Source organism: Mus caroli, unplaced genomic scaffold (assembly GCF_978045245.1).
Source record: "Mus caroli unplaced genomic scaffold, Mus_caroli_1 scaffold_2, whole genome shotgun sequence".
Taxonomy (NCBI): Eukaryota; Metazoa; Chordata; class Mammalia; order Rodentia; family Muridae; genus Mus; species Mus caroli.
Genome location: NW_028227257.1, coordinates 153903936 through 153921084, shown reverse-complemented (window position 1 = coordinate 153921084; position 17149 = coordinate 153903936). Strand labels below are relative to the sequence as shown.

At 50.2% G+C, this 17149-nt stretch overlaps 1 protein-coding gene across 1 annotated transcript; it reads right to left on the bottom strand.

Moving 5' to 3' along the window:
• Positions 1-8425: 8425 nt before the first annotated feature.
• On the bottom strand, positions 8426-15625 carry Mymk (myomaker, myoblast fusion factor). Its single transcript, XM_085830960.1, has 5 exons — positions 15572-15625; positions 15046-15160; positions 13944-14092; positions 11171-11287; positions 8426-10805 (listed from the first exon to the last, which is right to left on the bottom strand). Exons 2-5 carry the CDS (start codon positions 15113-15115, stop codon positions 10656-10658), a joined length of 486 nt encoding a protein of 161 aa, XP_085687086.1. The 5' UTR covers positions 15116-15160; positions 15572-15625; the 3' UTR covers positions 8426-10655.
• Positions 15626-17149: the final 1524 nt, after the last annotated feature.

The window sequence follows — 17149 nt, the reverse complement described above, 5'->3', positions numbered from 1 at the left end:
TGCATCAGCTCCTGTTTTCTGACCTGCTTGAGTTCCAGTCCTGGCTTCCTTCAGTGATGAACAACAGTATGGAAGTGTAAGCTGAATAAACCCTTTCCTCCCCAACTTGCTTCTTGGTCATGATGTTTGTGCAGGAATAGAAACCCCGACTAAGACAGGATGATAGAGGAAGACACCTAATATCCGCCTGTGGCTTCCTTGAGCACACACAACAATAAATGATGTTTGTGAAGCCGCATCTCCGCACTGTCCTCTATGACTGCACGGCTGGAGCTGAGATGGGGCTCAGTGGCACAGAGCTCACCTGGCAGGCCAGTGGCTCTGGGTTCCATCTGAGGTACCATGAGAACAGAATAAAATTTATTTACTGCTTATGTACACATCGGGACATTTGGTAGCCTACGGCAAAATGTCTATTCAAACCGTTTGCCCATTTTAAAATTGAGTTTTATTATATCTTTCACCATTGGTTTTGAGAATTCACTTACATGTTCCACCTAAGATTCCCGTATCAAATGTGTGTTTTTCTGCAGTGCTAATCTTTTATTTTTATTTTTTTAACTGAAGTAAAGGACAGTAGGCAAAGGTATCTATTGCCAATCCTGATGACAGGAATTTAGTCCCTGGGACCAACTTCTGAGGGTTGTCGCTCAGGACACCTCTGTGACACATGCATGCCCTCACACTCTGTGCTGGCTGGTTTAAGGTGAACTTGACACAAGCTGCAGTCATTTGGAAAGAGGCAATGTTAGCTGGGAAAAAAAAATGCTCCCATTAGATTGGCCTGAGGGAAGCCTGTGGGCCACTTTCTTGATTAATGATGGATGTGGGAGGGCTGAAAACATTGTGGACAGTGCCACTTCTGGTGTATATAAGAAAACAGGCTAAGATCCCTGAGAGCTCTCAGATACTGAGCCACCAACCAGGCAGCATTCATGAGCTGGTCTGAGGCCCTCGACACATATACAGCAGAGGACTGCTTGGTCTGGCCTCAATGGGAGAAGATGCGCCTAACCCTTGAGAGACTTAAGGCTGAGGGAGTAGGGAGGCCTTGCAGGGGCTGGGGTGCGGGGCATCCTCTTGGAAACAGGGGGAGGAGAAATGAGATGAGGGACTGTGGTAGAGTGGACCAGGAGTGGGGCAATGACTGGACTCTAAAAAAAAAGAGTAATAATAATAATAATAAAAAAAAAACTTAAAGAAAAATAAAAAAGAAAGAAAACAGGCTGAGCAAGTCACAAGGAACAAGCCAACAATGTTCACCGTGGCTTATGTTTTGTTCCTGTCTCTAGGTGCCTGCCTGGAGTTCCTGTCCTGACTTCTTTTCATGTTGGACCTCTAACCAAAATAAACTTTCCTTCCCAACTTGCTTGTGGCCATGGTGTTTTATCACAGCAATAGAAACTCTAAGATACGCGCCCATACATATACACACAAAATAAACTTTAAAAAATGTTTTAGACAGACAAACATTTTAAATCATGGTACCTTTCTTTAACTTTTTTTTTGGGGGGTGGGGTGGGTGGACCTAGGTCATATGTGGGCTCTTAGTTACAAAGCTCTTCTCTGTGTTTTCATATAGAAGTTTCCAGTATTTAAGTTAATTTTGGAGTTTGGTATGAAGTAGAAATTGAGGAGTCTTTGATTCTTTAAAAATGATTTTTAGGCCGGGCGTGGTGGCGCACGCCTTTAATCCCAGCACTCGGGAGGCAGAGGCAGGCGGATTTCTGAGTTCGAGGCCAGCCTGGTCTACAAAGTGAGCTCCAGGACAGCCAGGGCTATACAGAGAAACCCTGTCTCGAAAAACCAAAAAAAAAAAAATGATTTTTAGTGTCTGTGCACAGGTAAGTGTGTGTGTGTGTGTGTGTGTGTGTTTGGTGCGGAGGCCAGTGTTCCATACTGTCTTCCTCTATCTCTTAACCTTACTCTTGTTGTTGTTGTTGTTGGTGGTGTATGTGGGTATGTGTGAATGTGTACATGCATGCATGTGTGCACCTCTGCCACAGCACATGTGTGGAGGTCAGAGGATGACTCCGTGGACTCAGTTCCCTCCCTTCCACCTTTATACAGCTTCTGAACTCAGGCTTGCACAGCAGGTGCCTGTAACCACTGAGCCACCTCACAGTCCTTGTGTCCTTCCTCCGTTTGTTTGTTGAGACAGGGTTTCTCTATGTGGCCCCGGCTATCCTGGAACTCACTCTGTAGACCAGGTTGACCTCAAACTCACAGAGATCTTATTGATTCTACCTCTCACGTCCCCCCCACACCTGGCATGGAAAGCCTTTGTTTTCAAGGGTCTCTTTTTCCAGAGCAGGGATCATAAGCCCTCCCCTAGTCACTGACAGGAAGCAAGCGTTTTCATGGAGAGGATTTAGAAGATTTATGCTACACCAGCAGTAAGCTTGTTAAGAATCTCATGCAGAGTGTGGAGAACAGGGACTAGAGAGCTAGCTTAGCAGTTAAGATGGCGTGGGAGAGGTGGTTCAGTGGTTAAGAGCATGCACTGCTCTCGAAGGGACCTGAATTCAGTGCCTAGCACCCGTGTTAGTCAGCTCATAACTGTTGTAACTACAGATCTGTGGGAATTGACACCTTTTTCTGGCTCTGTAAGCATTTATGTTCTTTGGTACACACAACACACACACGCACACACACACACACAAATCTTCAGAAGGACTGGAGAGATGGATCAGGGTTATAAGCCAATCCTTCCAAAGGACCTGAATTCAGTCCCCAGCAGCCAAATCATGGGACCCACAACTGCCTAGAGCTCCAGCTCCAGGGAACGAATTTGACACCTTCATCTAGCCTCTGTAGGCACTTACACCAACAAGGTGTGCTCATGCATGTATTCACACACACACACACACACACACACACACACACACACACACACACACACACAGAAACACACACAAATAAAAGAACTCTTTAGCGTGAAGAACATGCACTTTTTTGGGAATCACATTGGCAATGAAGAGAGTTAGCCTCGTGTGGGTCACAAGCAAGGCAGCCTGTTTTGAAGGACTGGCGTCTGGTAGACTCTTCTCAGACTTCAGGTCTGCTTACAAATGAGTAACAACTGCCATTGGTAAAATGTCCTGGAAACTCCCTTTTCTGACTGCAATGAAGTCGTTGCAGTGACATTTAAACGAGGGCCACCCAGTTGCTTAGGGATCTGGGTGACACAGAGACACTATCCACGCAGCTCACACACCCAAGTCACAGGCCTGGTGAGAGCCCATGCTGCCCACAGTTGCATGTGGCTGTGGTCATTTCTGTTTCATTACTTACACTCTAGTGTGTGCACTTGTGGCTTTTCAGGGTGCTGCCAGTGTGCACCAGGCCAGAGGGGGCCACTGGAGTTCCTATCCAGGGGAGGAGCTACTGCCCAGGCAACGGCATGGGCCTGACAGCCAGCTTCTCCCAGTGCTCCCCACCCAATGCACAGTAGCTTAGATGTCACAACAATGTCTTCAACTTGTGCTGCCAGGGCCAAGGGACAGGACCAGAAATGCCCTCCAACTAGGGCAGTTGTGGCTCTGCCAGGTTAAGGTCTCAGGTACATCAAAATGAGATACTGAGATGACTGAGGTGACCAATGAGGCTACAGATAACCCTCTCAGGTATGCAGTCCACTGTGGAGCGACCATGATGATGGGGAAGGTGTGGTTCCTAGGGCACAATATGTCTGTAGGAGTGATGAGCCAGTCCTGTAGGGCCTCTGAGTTATCCTGTAGCATGGGTGTCTCCTACTGTCCTGTGATTTCTGGAGTCAGTTGGCTGCTTGGAGACAGAGTGATGCTTTGTAACCTGCTCTTTCTCTTCCCATCTCAATGGCTCCAGCAGCTTGGTCTGAGGCCATTGTTTCTTGGTAGTATGCAGCTGGAGGCAGCGCTTAATAACTGCTATTCTGTGGCCGACTGCTGCTGAGGGTTGGTGTGTGTGTGTGTGTGTGTGTGTGTGTGTGTGTGTGTGCCAGAACATCTTCCAGATGTAGCCACAGCTACCTGATAGCCTGACTCCAGCTGTGACCCAGGGCCATCAATCTCCAACTTGCCAAGCTTTTAGGAAAACAAAACCCAATGAAAGTAAGGGAGGTTCAACTTCTGCAAGGGAAGGGAACTAAAAGGAAGGAAAGGGAAAAGAAAGGGAGGCCCAGCCAGGCCAACCATGTGCCATGTTCATTTCTCTTTCCCTTGCAACTTCCTGCCTTTGCCAGGCTGCCTACTTGACTCTGAACATTGGGTACTCAATGTATGGTAGCAACTTCTACCAAAGGGGCTCTTTATGGATAGAGCAGACCTCCCTTTCCTTTCTGTGTCCCACAGTACATTCTGGTTGGAGAGGTGAAATTCACAACAAAACACAGCTGGACAGTTCAGTGCCAGCAAGATGATGTTCCATGTGTCCCTGGCAGTTAGGATGACTTCTCTGGGTGTGCTGGGGGGTTGGTGGCCCCTTTACCTCCACTGCCTCCTTGTGTGGCCCAAAGTACTACTGCTGGAGGCGCTGGAGACTGTGGACTGGGTACTTCAGAGCTAGTTCTATTTTGCTGCCAGAAAACACACAGACCAGGATGGGCCAACGGCAAGGCCTCCGTGGCCAGAGGCTCATTTGCTCATCTCCTGGGCAGAAGCCTACCCTTGGTAAGGCAGAGGTAAGAATCCAACTTCCCAGCACCTGATCATCTATGCCTGGTGTGTCACTCCAGGGCATGGGGCCATGTTACAAAGGTGATGTCCTCACAGCAGCCAGGCTTCCAGGCATCCCAGGTATCAAGTGTCCCCTGGCCTGGTGTGGCCTGCTACCCTGATGAGTGGTATAACCTGCTCTGTGGTGATCTATCTCTTTCCTCTTCCTCCTGTTCCATAAAGGGTTCAGGGAAGCAAGACACTAAGGAGACAGTGGCCAGGATGTTTTGTAAAGCAGGTTGTCCCCACAAACTTTGGGAACAACTGGCCTCAGTACTCCCAGTAGAGGTCAGCCCTGGAAGGCTGGGGCCAAGGTTTAAGAGACACTGTGTGGATGCATCTCCTAGTGTGTCACCAGCAACAAAGGGTCCACTGGGCTCTGCAGGGCATCCAGATCAGAGGGTGGCCAGGAAGCCGTTCTCATATCTGCCTCCTTTCTGCTTGAGCAGGCTTTTTAGGGGGTGGCAACACCTCTTTCTGGCTACTTTTGCCCATATCTTCACTCAGGGCAGAATCTTCCTCCACCTGAATCTTCAGATCCTGGAACCGAATCTATTCACTATCTCCAGAACAGTCCACGAGCAAAGCTCATCACCTGCTCTTTTGCCTTTCTGGCTTCAGTACCTGCCCTCCTCTTCCAGGCAGCCTTCCTCAGCCTAAAATTCTTAATTTAGAGCGTGCTGATTCCTTGGGAAATGGGACAATTGGTATCTCCCAGTAGGAAGACTATGCCACTTATTTAAAACAAACAAACAAACAAACAAACAAACAAACAAACAAAACAAAACCAAACAACAAAACCAAAAAACACCTGTTTTGTCTTTGATGATTGATTTAGTTATTCTGTTATTGTGATTTTTTTTTAAAGACCCAGCATGGCCAAAGGCAAACTAAGAAAGAGAGTTTCTTTTGGCTTATGGTCCCAGAGCATGAGAATCCAACGTGATAAGCTGCAGGCATGGCAGCAAGCGCCAGGCATGGTGGCCAGAGAAGGGAGTCGAGCGATCACATCCTTAACAGCAAACACAAAGCAGAGGGAAGAACTGAAAACAGGCTTACACTAAATGCTCTAGGTCCTGCCTCAAGACGGAGACCAAGTATTCAAATGCCTGAGCCTAAGGGACCATTGATCATAAAAACAGGTGGTGGCACTATTGAAAAGCTATCACTGAAAAGTTCTTAAAGGGCTATGGAGATAGCCTGGTAGGCGAAACACTTGCTGTACCTGAATTCAGACCCCCCCCCCAACACCCTTTACTCTAAAGCTGGACATGGTGGTGCCTGTCTGCAACCTGGCATTTCTACAGTGAGACTCCATGAGGTAGAGATTGGAGAAACCCTGAAAGCTCACAGACCAGAGAGCCTGGTATATGGAGCAGCAAACAGCAAAGAGGCCCTGCCTCAGCAAGGCAGAAGTTGGGGAAGGGGTGCACCTAACTCTGCAAGGATTTGATGTGCCAGGGAGGGGAGATACCCAGGGGTGCCGCTACCCTCTCAGAGAATAGGAGAGGGGAGATGGACTGTGTGAAGGATGGGGGGACTAAGAGGGGGTAGCAATTGGGATGTAAAGTGAATAAATAAATACATTTAAAAAATACTGTGTTGGGACTGCAAAATGGACCAGTGAGTAAAGGCTCTTGCTCTGTGAGCCTCAATGTTTCAATCCCCCAAATCCCTGGAACCCCCAAAAGTTGTCCTCTGATCTCTACACAAGTGCTGTGGCATGTGTGTGTCCACATTCTCCTTTCCCCCCACCCCCACCCCATACACGCACACACAAATAAAATAATAAAACGATCCTAAAAATGGGCAAACAGTTGCACGTCAGCCTACTGAACTATTTCCCAGTCACTATCTGTCTCAGTTAATCTTGAGAAGATCTAAATGTGTCAAATTCTGTTAAAATGGGAAAACTGGGGTAGCTGATGTTCAGAGGACCCACGACGTTTGCCTGAGGTTGTAGACAGGGCTCAATCCCAACCTGCCTGGATCGCTCTACATCCCATGCCCATCTGCCCAGTCCTCTCCTTTTTGATTCTTTTGAATTTCCTAACACTTTTCCAAATCAGCCTGTTTCTGACATAACTCTCTCCAAGGGACAGCAGGCTGAGGCTGCTGTTCCTGTTTTTAAAGATGGTTTGCAGAGGTAGGGAAGAGAGGCAGAGGTCAGGTAAGGTGGTGGGGTATGTGGTCCTGGGTCCCCATGCATGTGCCTGATCAGCTCACCAGCCAGCAGGACAGACACATAGAGCATCCAGCCTCTTCCAGCTGCCCAGGGCCATTCTAGCACCTCAGCTTCCCCCTCTCCTCTTTCCTTCTGAGCCTCCTCAGCCAAGACCTTGTGGTTGGCCTGCCCACAGAGACCCAGTGCCCAGCACTGCCCCTAACTGCAGTCCCAGCTCTTCTGTGAAGTGGGTGGGGAGCTGTAAAGCCCTTTTAAAGGAGCAATAAAAGTTTTGGGTTTCAGATCTCTTCTTGAAGAAGAGAATAACAGAGACAGGAAATTTCAGTAGCCGACTGACAGAGGCAGGCGGCAGCACGCGGACTGCCTCAGACAAAAACACCTCTGCGTGCAGGTCCTGGCGGGCGCCCAGGTTCTCTTCTGCGCCCCAACTGCTTCTCCCCTGCTGGGGGAAGCCAGGCTGCTGCTACAATGGACTGTTGTGTCTGCCTCGCTGTAAATGTTTATACTATCCCTTTCCACTTGCCTTGCTGCCCAAGGTAGGGCACACTCTTTTTCTGAGCGGGTACCAAGGGGGTGTACCAGGAGGGTATGTGTGCACACTTCATGGTGGGACCAAGGCCACGTGCATTTTCCCTGGCCGCTGAGGTGGGTGTGGTCATGCCCAGGCCCAGGACAGCTATGACAGTTCTGTGCTCATTCATCTCTCCAGATTTAGAAGTGTCAGACTGGGAGGAGGACCCCATCCTTCCAACCATATCCTGTAAGGGAAGCCCCAGACAGGTCTGGGAGTCCCAGACTCTCTGCTTCTGCTTCTTGTCTGAGAGAGAGAGAGAGAGAGAGAGAGAGAGAGAGAGAGAGAGAGAGAGAGAGAGAGAGAGAGAATTCTAATTCTCTACCATGTACCCGGAGTTCAGACACACCCTGGCATCTGCAGTCCTGCTCGGATTTCAACTTGAAGTTGCTACTCACAGTTCTGACTTGGCTTACTGACAACCACTGTGCACATGTTCAGCTGTGCCAAGAGGGGCCCCTATATTCATACGGCAGGTTCCCTCAGGCAGTATGGCTCTTCAACTCCTAGGAGCACCCAGAGTAGCTTTTCTAAGCACTCTACAGATAGGGTTGCAGGGGTGCATGTTTTTGGATCTCCCCATCATGCAAGATAGGAGAGGAAGTTCTGTCCAGAGTCCTAAGTGGCTGGGTGACCTTGGAAGCCCTCTTTGGCTTCATGTGCCATGACTCCCAAATTCCACGGACACAGAGACCCTGAGATGGGCAGGGTTCAGAGTTACTGGCATCTTGATAGCTTTAAAGTCTCAGTGGCCCCTGGGGAACACAGTGGCTCATTTCTTCCAGTCTTCCCTTCCTGACCCTGGCTGGTATTCCAAGAAATCAATGTAGACCTTGGAGAAGGCCACAGCTGGAGAGACTGGGGAATCCATTGCTAGGTCTTCATCCAGTGTCTTGTGTTACTAGCATTCCTAGACTTCGGTGTCCTTATGTCCTTATCTGCAAACTGGACTCAGGTCCAGGGCCCCGAAACAGCAGCCACGGAAGCTGCAATGCTTGGGAGGGTAAGGCTACATCTGGAGCCCAAGAGCCAGGCGCAGGCTGTGGTGGCTGTGACTGGGAGCGGCAGTGTGCCTCCTAATCTATGTGACCTACAGACTTGGCCAGGTGCTCAGAAGGCTCTCTGAAACCAGCGGCACCACCAGGGAGAGTGGTGAGTGTGGCCCTTAGGCTGGGCCACCCGTGGCCCCTCTCAGCTCAAGGACATCTTGCTGCCTCCAGTTTCCCAAGAGTGGCTGCAGAGCTGGAGGCAGCGTTGCTTGCTGGGGTTGGGGGTAGGAAAGAGAAGGGATGGACTGGAGACACCCTGCAGACACGTGCTTGTCTCCTCTCACTTGGGATACCCAGATCTGACTGAACAGTCTGTCCTCTGGAAGCAAATGATGACCTAGAGGAAGTTTGGGCTGTGTGGGTATGCGTTTTTCATCTGCCTGTGATATGTGCCTGTACTTGACTGGAGGCCAGATAAGTGCAGAGCAGTAAGGTGAAAGAGGCCTCCATACCTCAGAGCTGTGTCCCCACTCTGTCCCTTTGCTCCCCCTTCTGAGGTTTGTTTTGTTTGTTTTTACTTTATTTTAGTTAATTTTTAGATTCCTTTATCTTTAATTTTTGTGTCTGGGCATTTGCTTCCAAGTATGCATGTGTACCACATATGTGCCTGGTCCCTTGGAGACCAGAAGACAGATTTGATCAGACCCTCTAGAACCGGAGTTACAGACGGTTGTGAGCTGCCATGTGAGTGCTGGGAACTGAATCTGGATCCTCTGTAATGGCAGCAAGTAGTCTCAACCACTGAGCCATCTCTCCAGCCCTCTGCTCCTTTCTTGAGGAGCTCCAGAGCCCAGACTATGTGGTCTTGGCTTCCTTACCTGTGAAGTGAGGCCTAGCCCTTAAGAGCCATGTTCGAACATTCTGAGGCTACCATATCCCATATCATTCAAAACCTCTGAGGCCAGAGATGGGATGAGGCTTATGGGTAACCTCTGTCTACCACCAGGGTCTGGAGTGATGGGGAAAGGGCAGGTAGAGATGCACAAGATACAGAGAGTTGTGGGTGGTCTATACAGAGGTAGGGATCCAGAAGGCTTGCCTGGGGGTTTCAGCTTGGAAGAGAGGAGCACTCAAGCCAAGTGGCAGAACTGCCTTCTTGAAGAGGTACAGGAGGTGACTCAGGAAAGATTGCCAGCTGCCTACTGGGTGGGGACTGCATGTGGGTAGCTGCTTCCTTGAAGTCGCACCATCTGGAAACATAAATAAGTCCCAGACAGGTATAGGTAACTTCCTGCTGACAGCTGGGCCTTGGGTCACTAGGAAAGGGATGCTGGGGGTGTTGAGGGAGATTTAGACTTGTGAGGTGATGTCTGAAATCTGCTGTTGAGGCTGCCATGTCCTGCCATGCCCTGACCCTCAGGCTGTCACAGACAGAACTACCCACAGCATAGCACAGTCCCAGCAATGCCTGGCCCGGGGTGTTGCCTGCACCCACCTTTCCTTCAGGGCCTCAATGTAAGTTTCAAGACAGTGTAGTGTAAACCAAAGACCAGCAGTATACTCTGCTTTCAGCCCAGGTACCCAGGCCAGCAGACTTCCTCCGAACACAGGCACTCCTCCAAGACCAGAACTGTCACACTCAGCAGACAGACTTGTTCCAGGAACTAGAATGTATGTTAGGTGAAGCTAATGACTAGTGGCTGATCAAGAGTTTACTGTGAATGGCTTGATCGAAAACCTGCAGAAGGGATGGGACTCAGGCAGGGGCATGCAAGGTTCGGTCCACTGGAGCTGGGCTCACTTTCAGAGCCTGGGCAGGGGTTAGAAAGGGCAATCCCAGTTTCCTAGGGGAAACAGACAATACTGACAGGCAGGACCTGGGAAATAGATAACCCTGCATGCTGCTGTTGTGTATGCTGCTGGGTATTTACTGGGTTCTCTGCCAGGCACACCTATGGTTACGAGGCCTTGGGGGATAAAGTTCTTTTTTTTTTCCTGAACAGGGTGAAGCAACTGGTAAACACAGAATCAGTGGGTCCCTAAGCAGCAGTCAGCAGAATGCAGCAGGCCTGCTGGTCTCTTGGGGTGTAGAGAAGACCATTTCTCATGTACAGGCCACATAAGAAAGTATAGGAAGTACCCTGGGAGAGACAGCAGGACTGTCAGGCAGGAAGGCAGGGGCCTGGTGTGTGTGTGTGTGTGTTGCGGGGGTATAGTCAGACACAAGTGCAGCAGAGGGTGGAGAAGGTCAGCTTGGCGGGGGCCCCTGCGTTCCCAGCCTTCTTGTTGACCTTGGGCAGCAGCAGGACAAAGGACATGGCCAGGGCACAGTGGTAGAAGCTGTGGACGTAGGTGTAATCCCATTCCTGCGGAGGAGAATGAGTCAGTCCGGGCCTCCATCTCTTCCCTAAACCAAGTCCTAGCTATTTGGTGCCTCTGCCAGCCAGACCACCCTGAGAATGTGGCAGAAAGGCTTGCTGCCTTCCTCTGTTCCATGCCCCCTGGGTGCTGGGCACCAGCTCCTGTTTCCTTCCAGGACATGCGTGCATCTTGGGTGCAGGCTTCCTAAAGTCAGGGCCTGACTTGTCCACCCAGGCAGTGAGGCTAGTACACTGGGAATGGTGAGTACCATCCTCAAGAGGACAGAATTTACAACTTGGAGCCTCCACATGTGGCTGTTAAGTTAACTATTTCCAGAGGCTCTTGCTCCCCTTCCCCATAGGCCAGGTACCTCAAAGAAGAATCGAAGCATCAGGGCCAGGGCCCCAAAGCACAGGCCAGGACCTATCTGCTGGGTGTAGATGCTCTTGTCGGGATACAGGCCCTTCTTCTCTTTCATCTTCTTTAGCTGCAGGCACAAGGTGGGGACATCAAAGTTCTTGGGGTGCAGCACAGGAAGGGACCCCTCCATGAACTGTAGAAGAGCCCCACCCCCATTCCTCTGTATGCCTGACTGATGGGACTTGGAATCTCTGGGCCAATTTCCCCTGGGTCCTCCACTGGCCGCGTGTGGTGGTCTTTGGCACTTCAGTGGCAGACATGATCAGTTTTCCCAGCTAAGGCGTCTTCTTCTGTTAACTTTGGTTTCATAGGCCCTGTGTGTTCAAGCTTGGTAAGATGGAGTGTTACATGGAATAGGTGGGAGTCCCATGGTGCCTCACTGGAATGCAGATCCTTGGGGCCCAAAGTTATTTTAGACTCAGGATTGTTCAGGTTTCAGTGGGGAAGATCATTATAAATACCACTGTCAGGTGTGCACAGTGGGCACAGGACAGCGGCCCTGACTGAGTGATGTGCACAGTGGGCACAGGATAGCGGCCCTGACTGAGTGGTGTGCACAGAGGGCACAGGACAGCCACCCTAATTGCACACCTCACTAAATACATTATATGTACAAATGCTGTCCATGGTCTCGTGCAAATCAGGGCAAGCTTTGTCACTCTGAGTGATGATATGGTGCTGTTTCCAAGTGTTCTAAAACTTGCCGTTAGTAACAGGAGTGGAGGTCCCAGTGAGTGGTGTCAGGGCCGTATGGCCGTCAATCGCACAATTCTAACACTGGGACCCCAGAGAGGAGAAGAATATTGAAGATCACCCATGGGCCTTGGCTTGCCCCGGGAACCCCTATTTCCCATTTCACTCAGCCTCTTCTCCCCAAATATTGTATTCATGTTCCTTTCCTGAAAGGGTGAGACATGGGGAAGAATTGTACCCCGTTCTAAGAAGTAAGTCCAAACCACCTGCCTATCTAAGATCTAGGAGATGGGGTCTGTGCCCCAGGCATGGGTGGCTGCACTCCCTCACTCCCATTCTCACCAGAGACCTGGGAAGGCTGGCACTAAGTGGAGGGGGGCACTGGCACATGTATGCTATCCTGGCTAATTAAAATCCCATCAGGATTGGTGTGCTGGGCTTGGACACCAGCATTCAAGAGGCAGAGGCAGGCAGATCTCTATGAGTTTGAAGCCATCCAGAGATAAAAAGTGAGAGTCTATCTTTAAAAACAAACAAACAAACAAACAAACAAACAATCCAGTCAGATCCAGAACCAGTGAAGAGCAGCAAGGGGGCCATGATAGGCAAGACAGAGAGGCAGTTATCAGAGCAAGCCTTCTTGTTTATGCATTCCAGCTTGTTAACTAGCCATGCAGAACCCCAACACCTCTGCCTTGGGTCAGAGAGGGCCAGCTTCGGCTCCTCAAACGGGAGTGGGATGGAAGCTTCTCCCCTCGAAAGTCAAGCACAGCTGCCATTACCTACTGGGGCTGCAGGTTAGGCTGCTGAGCTCTGTGCATTTCAGGTTCATCCTTAACTTAAAATCAGAATAAGCCTGGGTTCCTCGGAACCCACAGGAGTAGGATGTGGCTTGGAAGCTTCCTCCCTGACTATACCTGTCCCCACTTTGCTGAAGATGGATCAGAGCTCTCCCACCCCTGGCCCTGCCACCCCCCTCTGACACAGACACACACACAGACACACACACAGACACACACACAGACACACACACAGACACACACACAGACACACACACAGACACATACACACAGACACAGACACACACACACACACACACACAGAGACACAGAGAGACACACACACACAAAGGCACACACACACACACACACACACCACCACCACCACCGCTGCCTGCCCCAATCTGCACTGCTGTAGCTCTACTTCCAGGAACCTCCAAGATCCCAAATGGTGCTTCCTGCATGAGGTAGCAGACAGGTGGGAACTTGAGGCCTGGGTGCTGTCTGCTTGGTCTGAAGCCTGCTGGCCTGGAAGGTCTGTGTTTGGGGCCTAACTGCTCTGGGTGGAGCTCAGAAAACATCGGGTCTTTCCTGCTATTGGGAAATTTGTTCACGTTGGCTAACTTAGGTGGCTTTTAGGCCTTGGAGGTGAGAGGGCCTTGAGACCATAGAGGGGTTAGGAGCCTATACAGCAGAGTAGATGCCAAGCACCAGGCCCTCCTCCAGGGACAGTCCCACTGCTTCACCCCCACCTCACACCTTCCTTCCTCATGAGAACCATTTCCAAGGCTTGCTTCCTTCGGGAAGACTATCCAGAATAACCTAGCCGCTCTCCAAACTGGTATTATACCTGTAAGCAGTGTCGTCTCTCAGAACGATAATGATAGTGATCTTATGTTGATAAAAAGACTGACAGTGACAGTCATGATGACAAAAGGTCTCCTCAGCTCTGGGTACATTAAAAATCACACCTGTGCCTGTGCTTAGAAGCATTCTTTATGGGTATTTGAATGCAGAGCAGAGGTCAAGAGAAAAGGAGTTTTGGCTTTATCCAGGACCAATGAACCAGCAGGGCATGGGACCTGGGCATGAGCCACCATTTTTAGGAATTTTAGGGTTTTTGGCCCAATTCTTACTAATTCACCTGCACATAAGGTTATGGGGTATAGGACCCTACATAGGAGAAACCAGGATCAGGGGAGAAATGCAGGTTCCGTGGGCTCCGACAACGGAGCTACTGGAAGTACTCACCCACTTTACAGCAATGATGAGGGTGGCCGTGCCTATGGGACCGGAGTATACCCCATAACCCCAGCGGTCATGAAAAGTCCGCACAGCGATGGTAAGGACACCAAGCATTGTGAAGGTCGATCTCTGGGGTTCATCAAAGTCGGCCAGTGCTGGGGAGAGGCACAGCTATGGTGAGCAGCTTCCCTCACATGCCTGTGCCTCCATCCTTGGGAACCTATTGGGATGTCCCTCTCAATCTGTAGGGCCAGTCTGGTTTCCATACGGTCTGAATTTTGGTTATTTGGAGGGAGTGGGGGGATGCTGCTTCCCTGGAGCAGGGTGGCTGAAATAAACTGGTAGATTGAGTGACCAGCATTTCCTAGCAATCCTGAGACAAAAGTGTTAAGACTCGTGATTGGTGCGCAGGGCTGAGTCTCGGGAGGGACCCTGGGACTGCATCCCCGGGAGACAAGGGTGAGCTTGCTTGGTTTCTCCCCTTTCTCTTTCCTTCCCTTCCCTTTCTTTCCCTTCTCCTCGCTCTCTCCCTCCTTCCCTCCCTGCCTCGCTCTCTCCCTCCTTCCCTCCCTGTCTCTCTTCCTCCTTCCCTCCCTGTCTCTCTTCCTCCCTCTCTCCCTGTCTCCCTTTTTTCTTTCCTTCATCCTTCCTGCTTTCTACTTCTCTCCATCTCTTCCTTCTTTTTCTTTCAAAAATTTGCAGTTGCTGGTAATGGAATGAAAGGCCTATTGATTACCAGGCAAGTGAGCTGTATATACCCCAGGTCCAAGGTGAGGATTTTGAATGGTCTGCCTTCCTAATACGCAGAGCTGAGCTGACCCATGAGGACAAATGATCTTGTGAGCCTGGAGCACAAGCTGGGAGGCTAAGTCCAGGATGCCTTTGGTCTCTCCTTTGTGTGCTTCTGCTTTTTAAATGTCACAAGTGCTAACTACTGGAGTCACTTAAGGATGGCGGAAATGAGAGTGCAGGCATCAGAGAAATGTGCATGTCTCTTTAAGCAGATTAAGCTCTGCAAAACAGCAAGGAGGGAGGATCTCAGAGAGGGGCTGGGTGCTGGCTGGGGTTCAGGACTTGCTCCCACCCATTGGCCAAGATGGTCACTTACCCATCAGCGAGACCCACATGCTCAGGGCTGTTCCATAGATGCTGAAGTACTCCAGAATGTCACGGCGCATGAAGCACAGCACAGACAAACCAGGCCCATCACAGGCATGGGAGAACTGTAGGGAAATCACATGAGGTCAGCAGGCAGTGGGCAGCCCAGGAGTGGGTGAGAACTGGTCCCAAGGCTCAGGCTCACTAGCTGTGAGCCCTGAATGGCTTTGTACCTCAGCCTCCTCCCTCACACTATCAGAGCCCTTGTGGAGATTAAACAGGTGAGTCCACCTAGCCTGGGAGTGCAAAAGTCTTTGTAAATATCACTTTCAGACTCAGCACTGGCCCAAGGCTGGTGAGAAGCATGCTCAGAAGGGCATCCTTAAAGACCACTTACACCTTTGCCCCTGACTGACTGAAACTGTACACATTCCTATGCCAGTCTTTGCATAGGAGCCTTTTATCCTGGACCCCTGTCTCTCCATAAAAGAGGAAGCCCTTAGATTCCCCCCAAGCAAGTGCTGATTTTGACACACTGGTTTCTTTCCCCCATATGCCAGCAGGTGTGTCCCTGACTCGTAGTTGAATAGATTTGCTTCTAAGCAAAAGGTTCTATATGCAGGATTTCCAAGCAGACAACTTATTTCTTACAGAAAACAACTTGCTCTCCCTTTGCTTCACATTTCATCATTTTAAGTAATATTTAATTACATGACATAATTATTTTGACAAGTGCAACTGGCACAAACAAGCCCAGCAGCCAGCACAATGGGCTCTTGGTAAGCCCAACTCAGCAGGAGGGAGCAGGCAAGCTGGAAAACAGCCTTGTCTGGAGGCAGCAGGGGCACCACTGAGGGAGGCAGGCGGAGAGCTGGGGACCCTGGATGATGGATGTATCAGTCAAGCACATAGGGCCTACTTAGAAGCTCAGAGACCTCCTGCTGGTCACAGTTGCACATGGACTCTGTCAATCAATAGAGAGCATCCAGGGGAAGGGAGGAGGTGGTCCAGCTTCTGTGTTGGGTCAGCCCCACTCAGAGCTTTGGTGCTGCCTTGAGCTTTGGGTTCTGCACCTTTTAAAAGGGAGATTGGTGAAGAGGAGGTTAACCAACTAGGTATGAGCTCAGGAGAAGACAAGCTTCAGGTTGGGCCAGACCAAGGTACACAAGTGGAGAAGGAAAGGGACTCAGCTCTGGGAGGGGACTCTGCTCTTCTGGCTCCTTACAGAACCACATCACCCCACCCCACATGAGCCCATCATCTGTAGCATCTTGCTTCCTTCTCTTGTATAGGCCCCCGTGAACGAGTAAAACTTATTTACTGTGAGATGCTGGGAAACACTCATGCCTTCCCCCATGAGGAGAAGAAGAGCTTCCTTAGGCTTGATCCCAACATAGAATACTTGGCTACATGTGAAGGCCAGAGGAGCAGGCTTTCTAACAAGGGATCTAACTGTCCTCAGGCCCTGAGGATTATTTGGGGGGGGGTGATCTGTGTGACTGTGAGCTTCCCTGGGGAACCTCCTGCCCAAGGAGGCCGGGGCAAGGCCGTGATGTGTACCCTTTCTCCCCAGAGGCAGGTAGATCTGGTCCAGCTGGTGCCAGGCTAGGACACAGCTGGGTGTGACAGGAGCTCTAACCCTGCTGTCAGCTCAGCAGATCTGGCAGAGGGGCCCAGGCTCTCTCAGGTCTCTCAGGCCCACCTTGTCCAATGGCATGAGAACACCTGTTCTGTGGGGCTTACAAGGGGACCCTAACGATAACTGCGGAGCACGGCACCCCACACTGCAAGAATGAAATGCTGTTTAAAGTTTGCCTTCATTAATCAAACTTTCCCCCAACCTGAAAACCAAGTTAATATGTGTGTTATGGACATTTGAACAATGTGCTTGCCCTGGTCAGAATTAGCTCACCTCTGGGAAAAACAATTCAATCGATCTTATTATGCTTTGCATTTCTGGTGGAGGACTCTAGTGAGTCTTTGTGACTCTTTCATGCCCGACTCAGAACAGTATATGTTTGTGTGAGATGTGGTGACCAGGTCTTAGACCATGTGTGATAGAAACAGCAAGGTATGGAGATCATGTTCAAAGCAAAATGTGGGTGTAGGCTGAT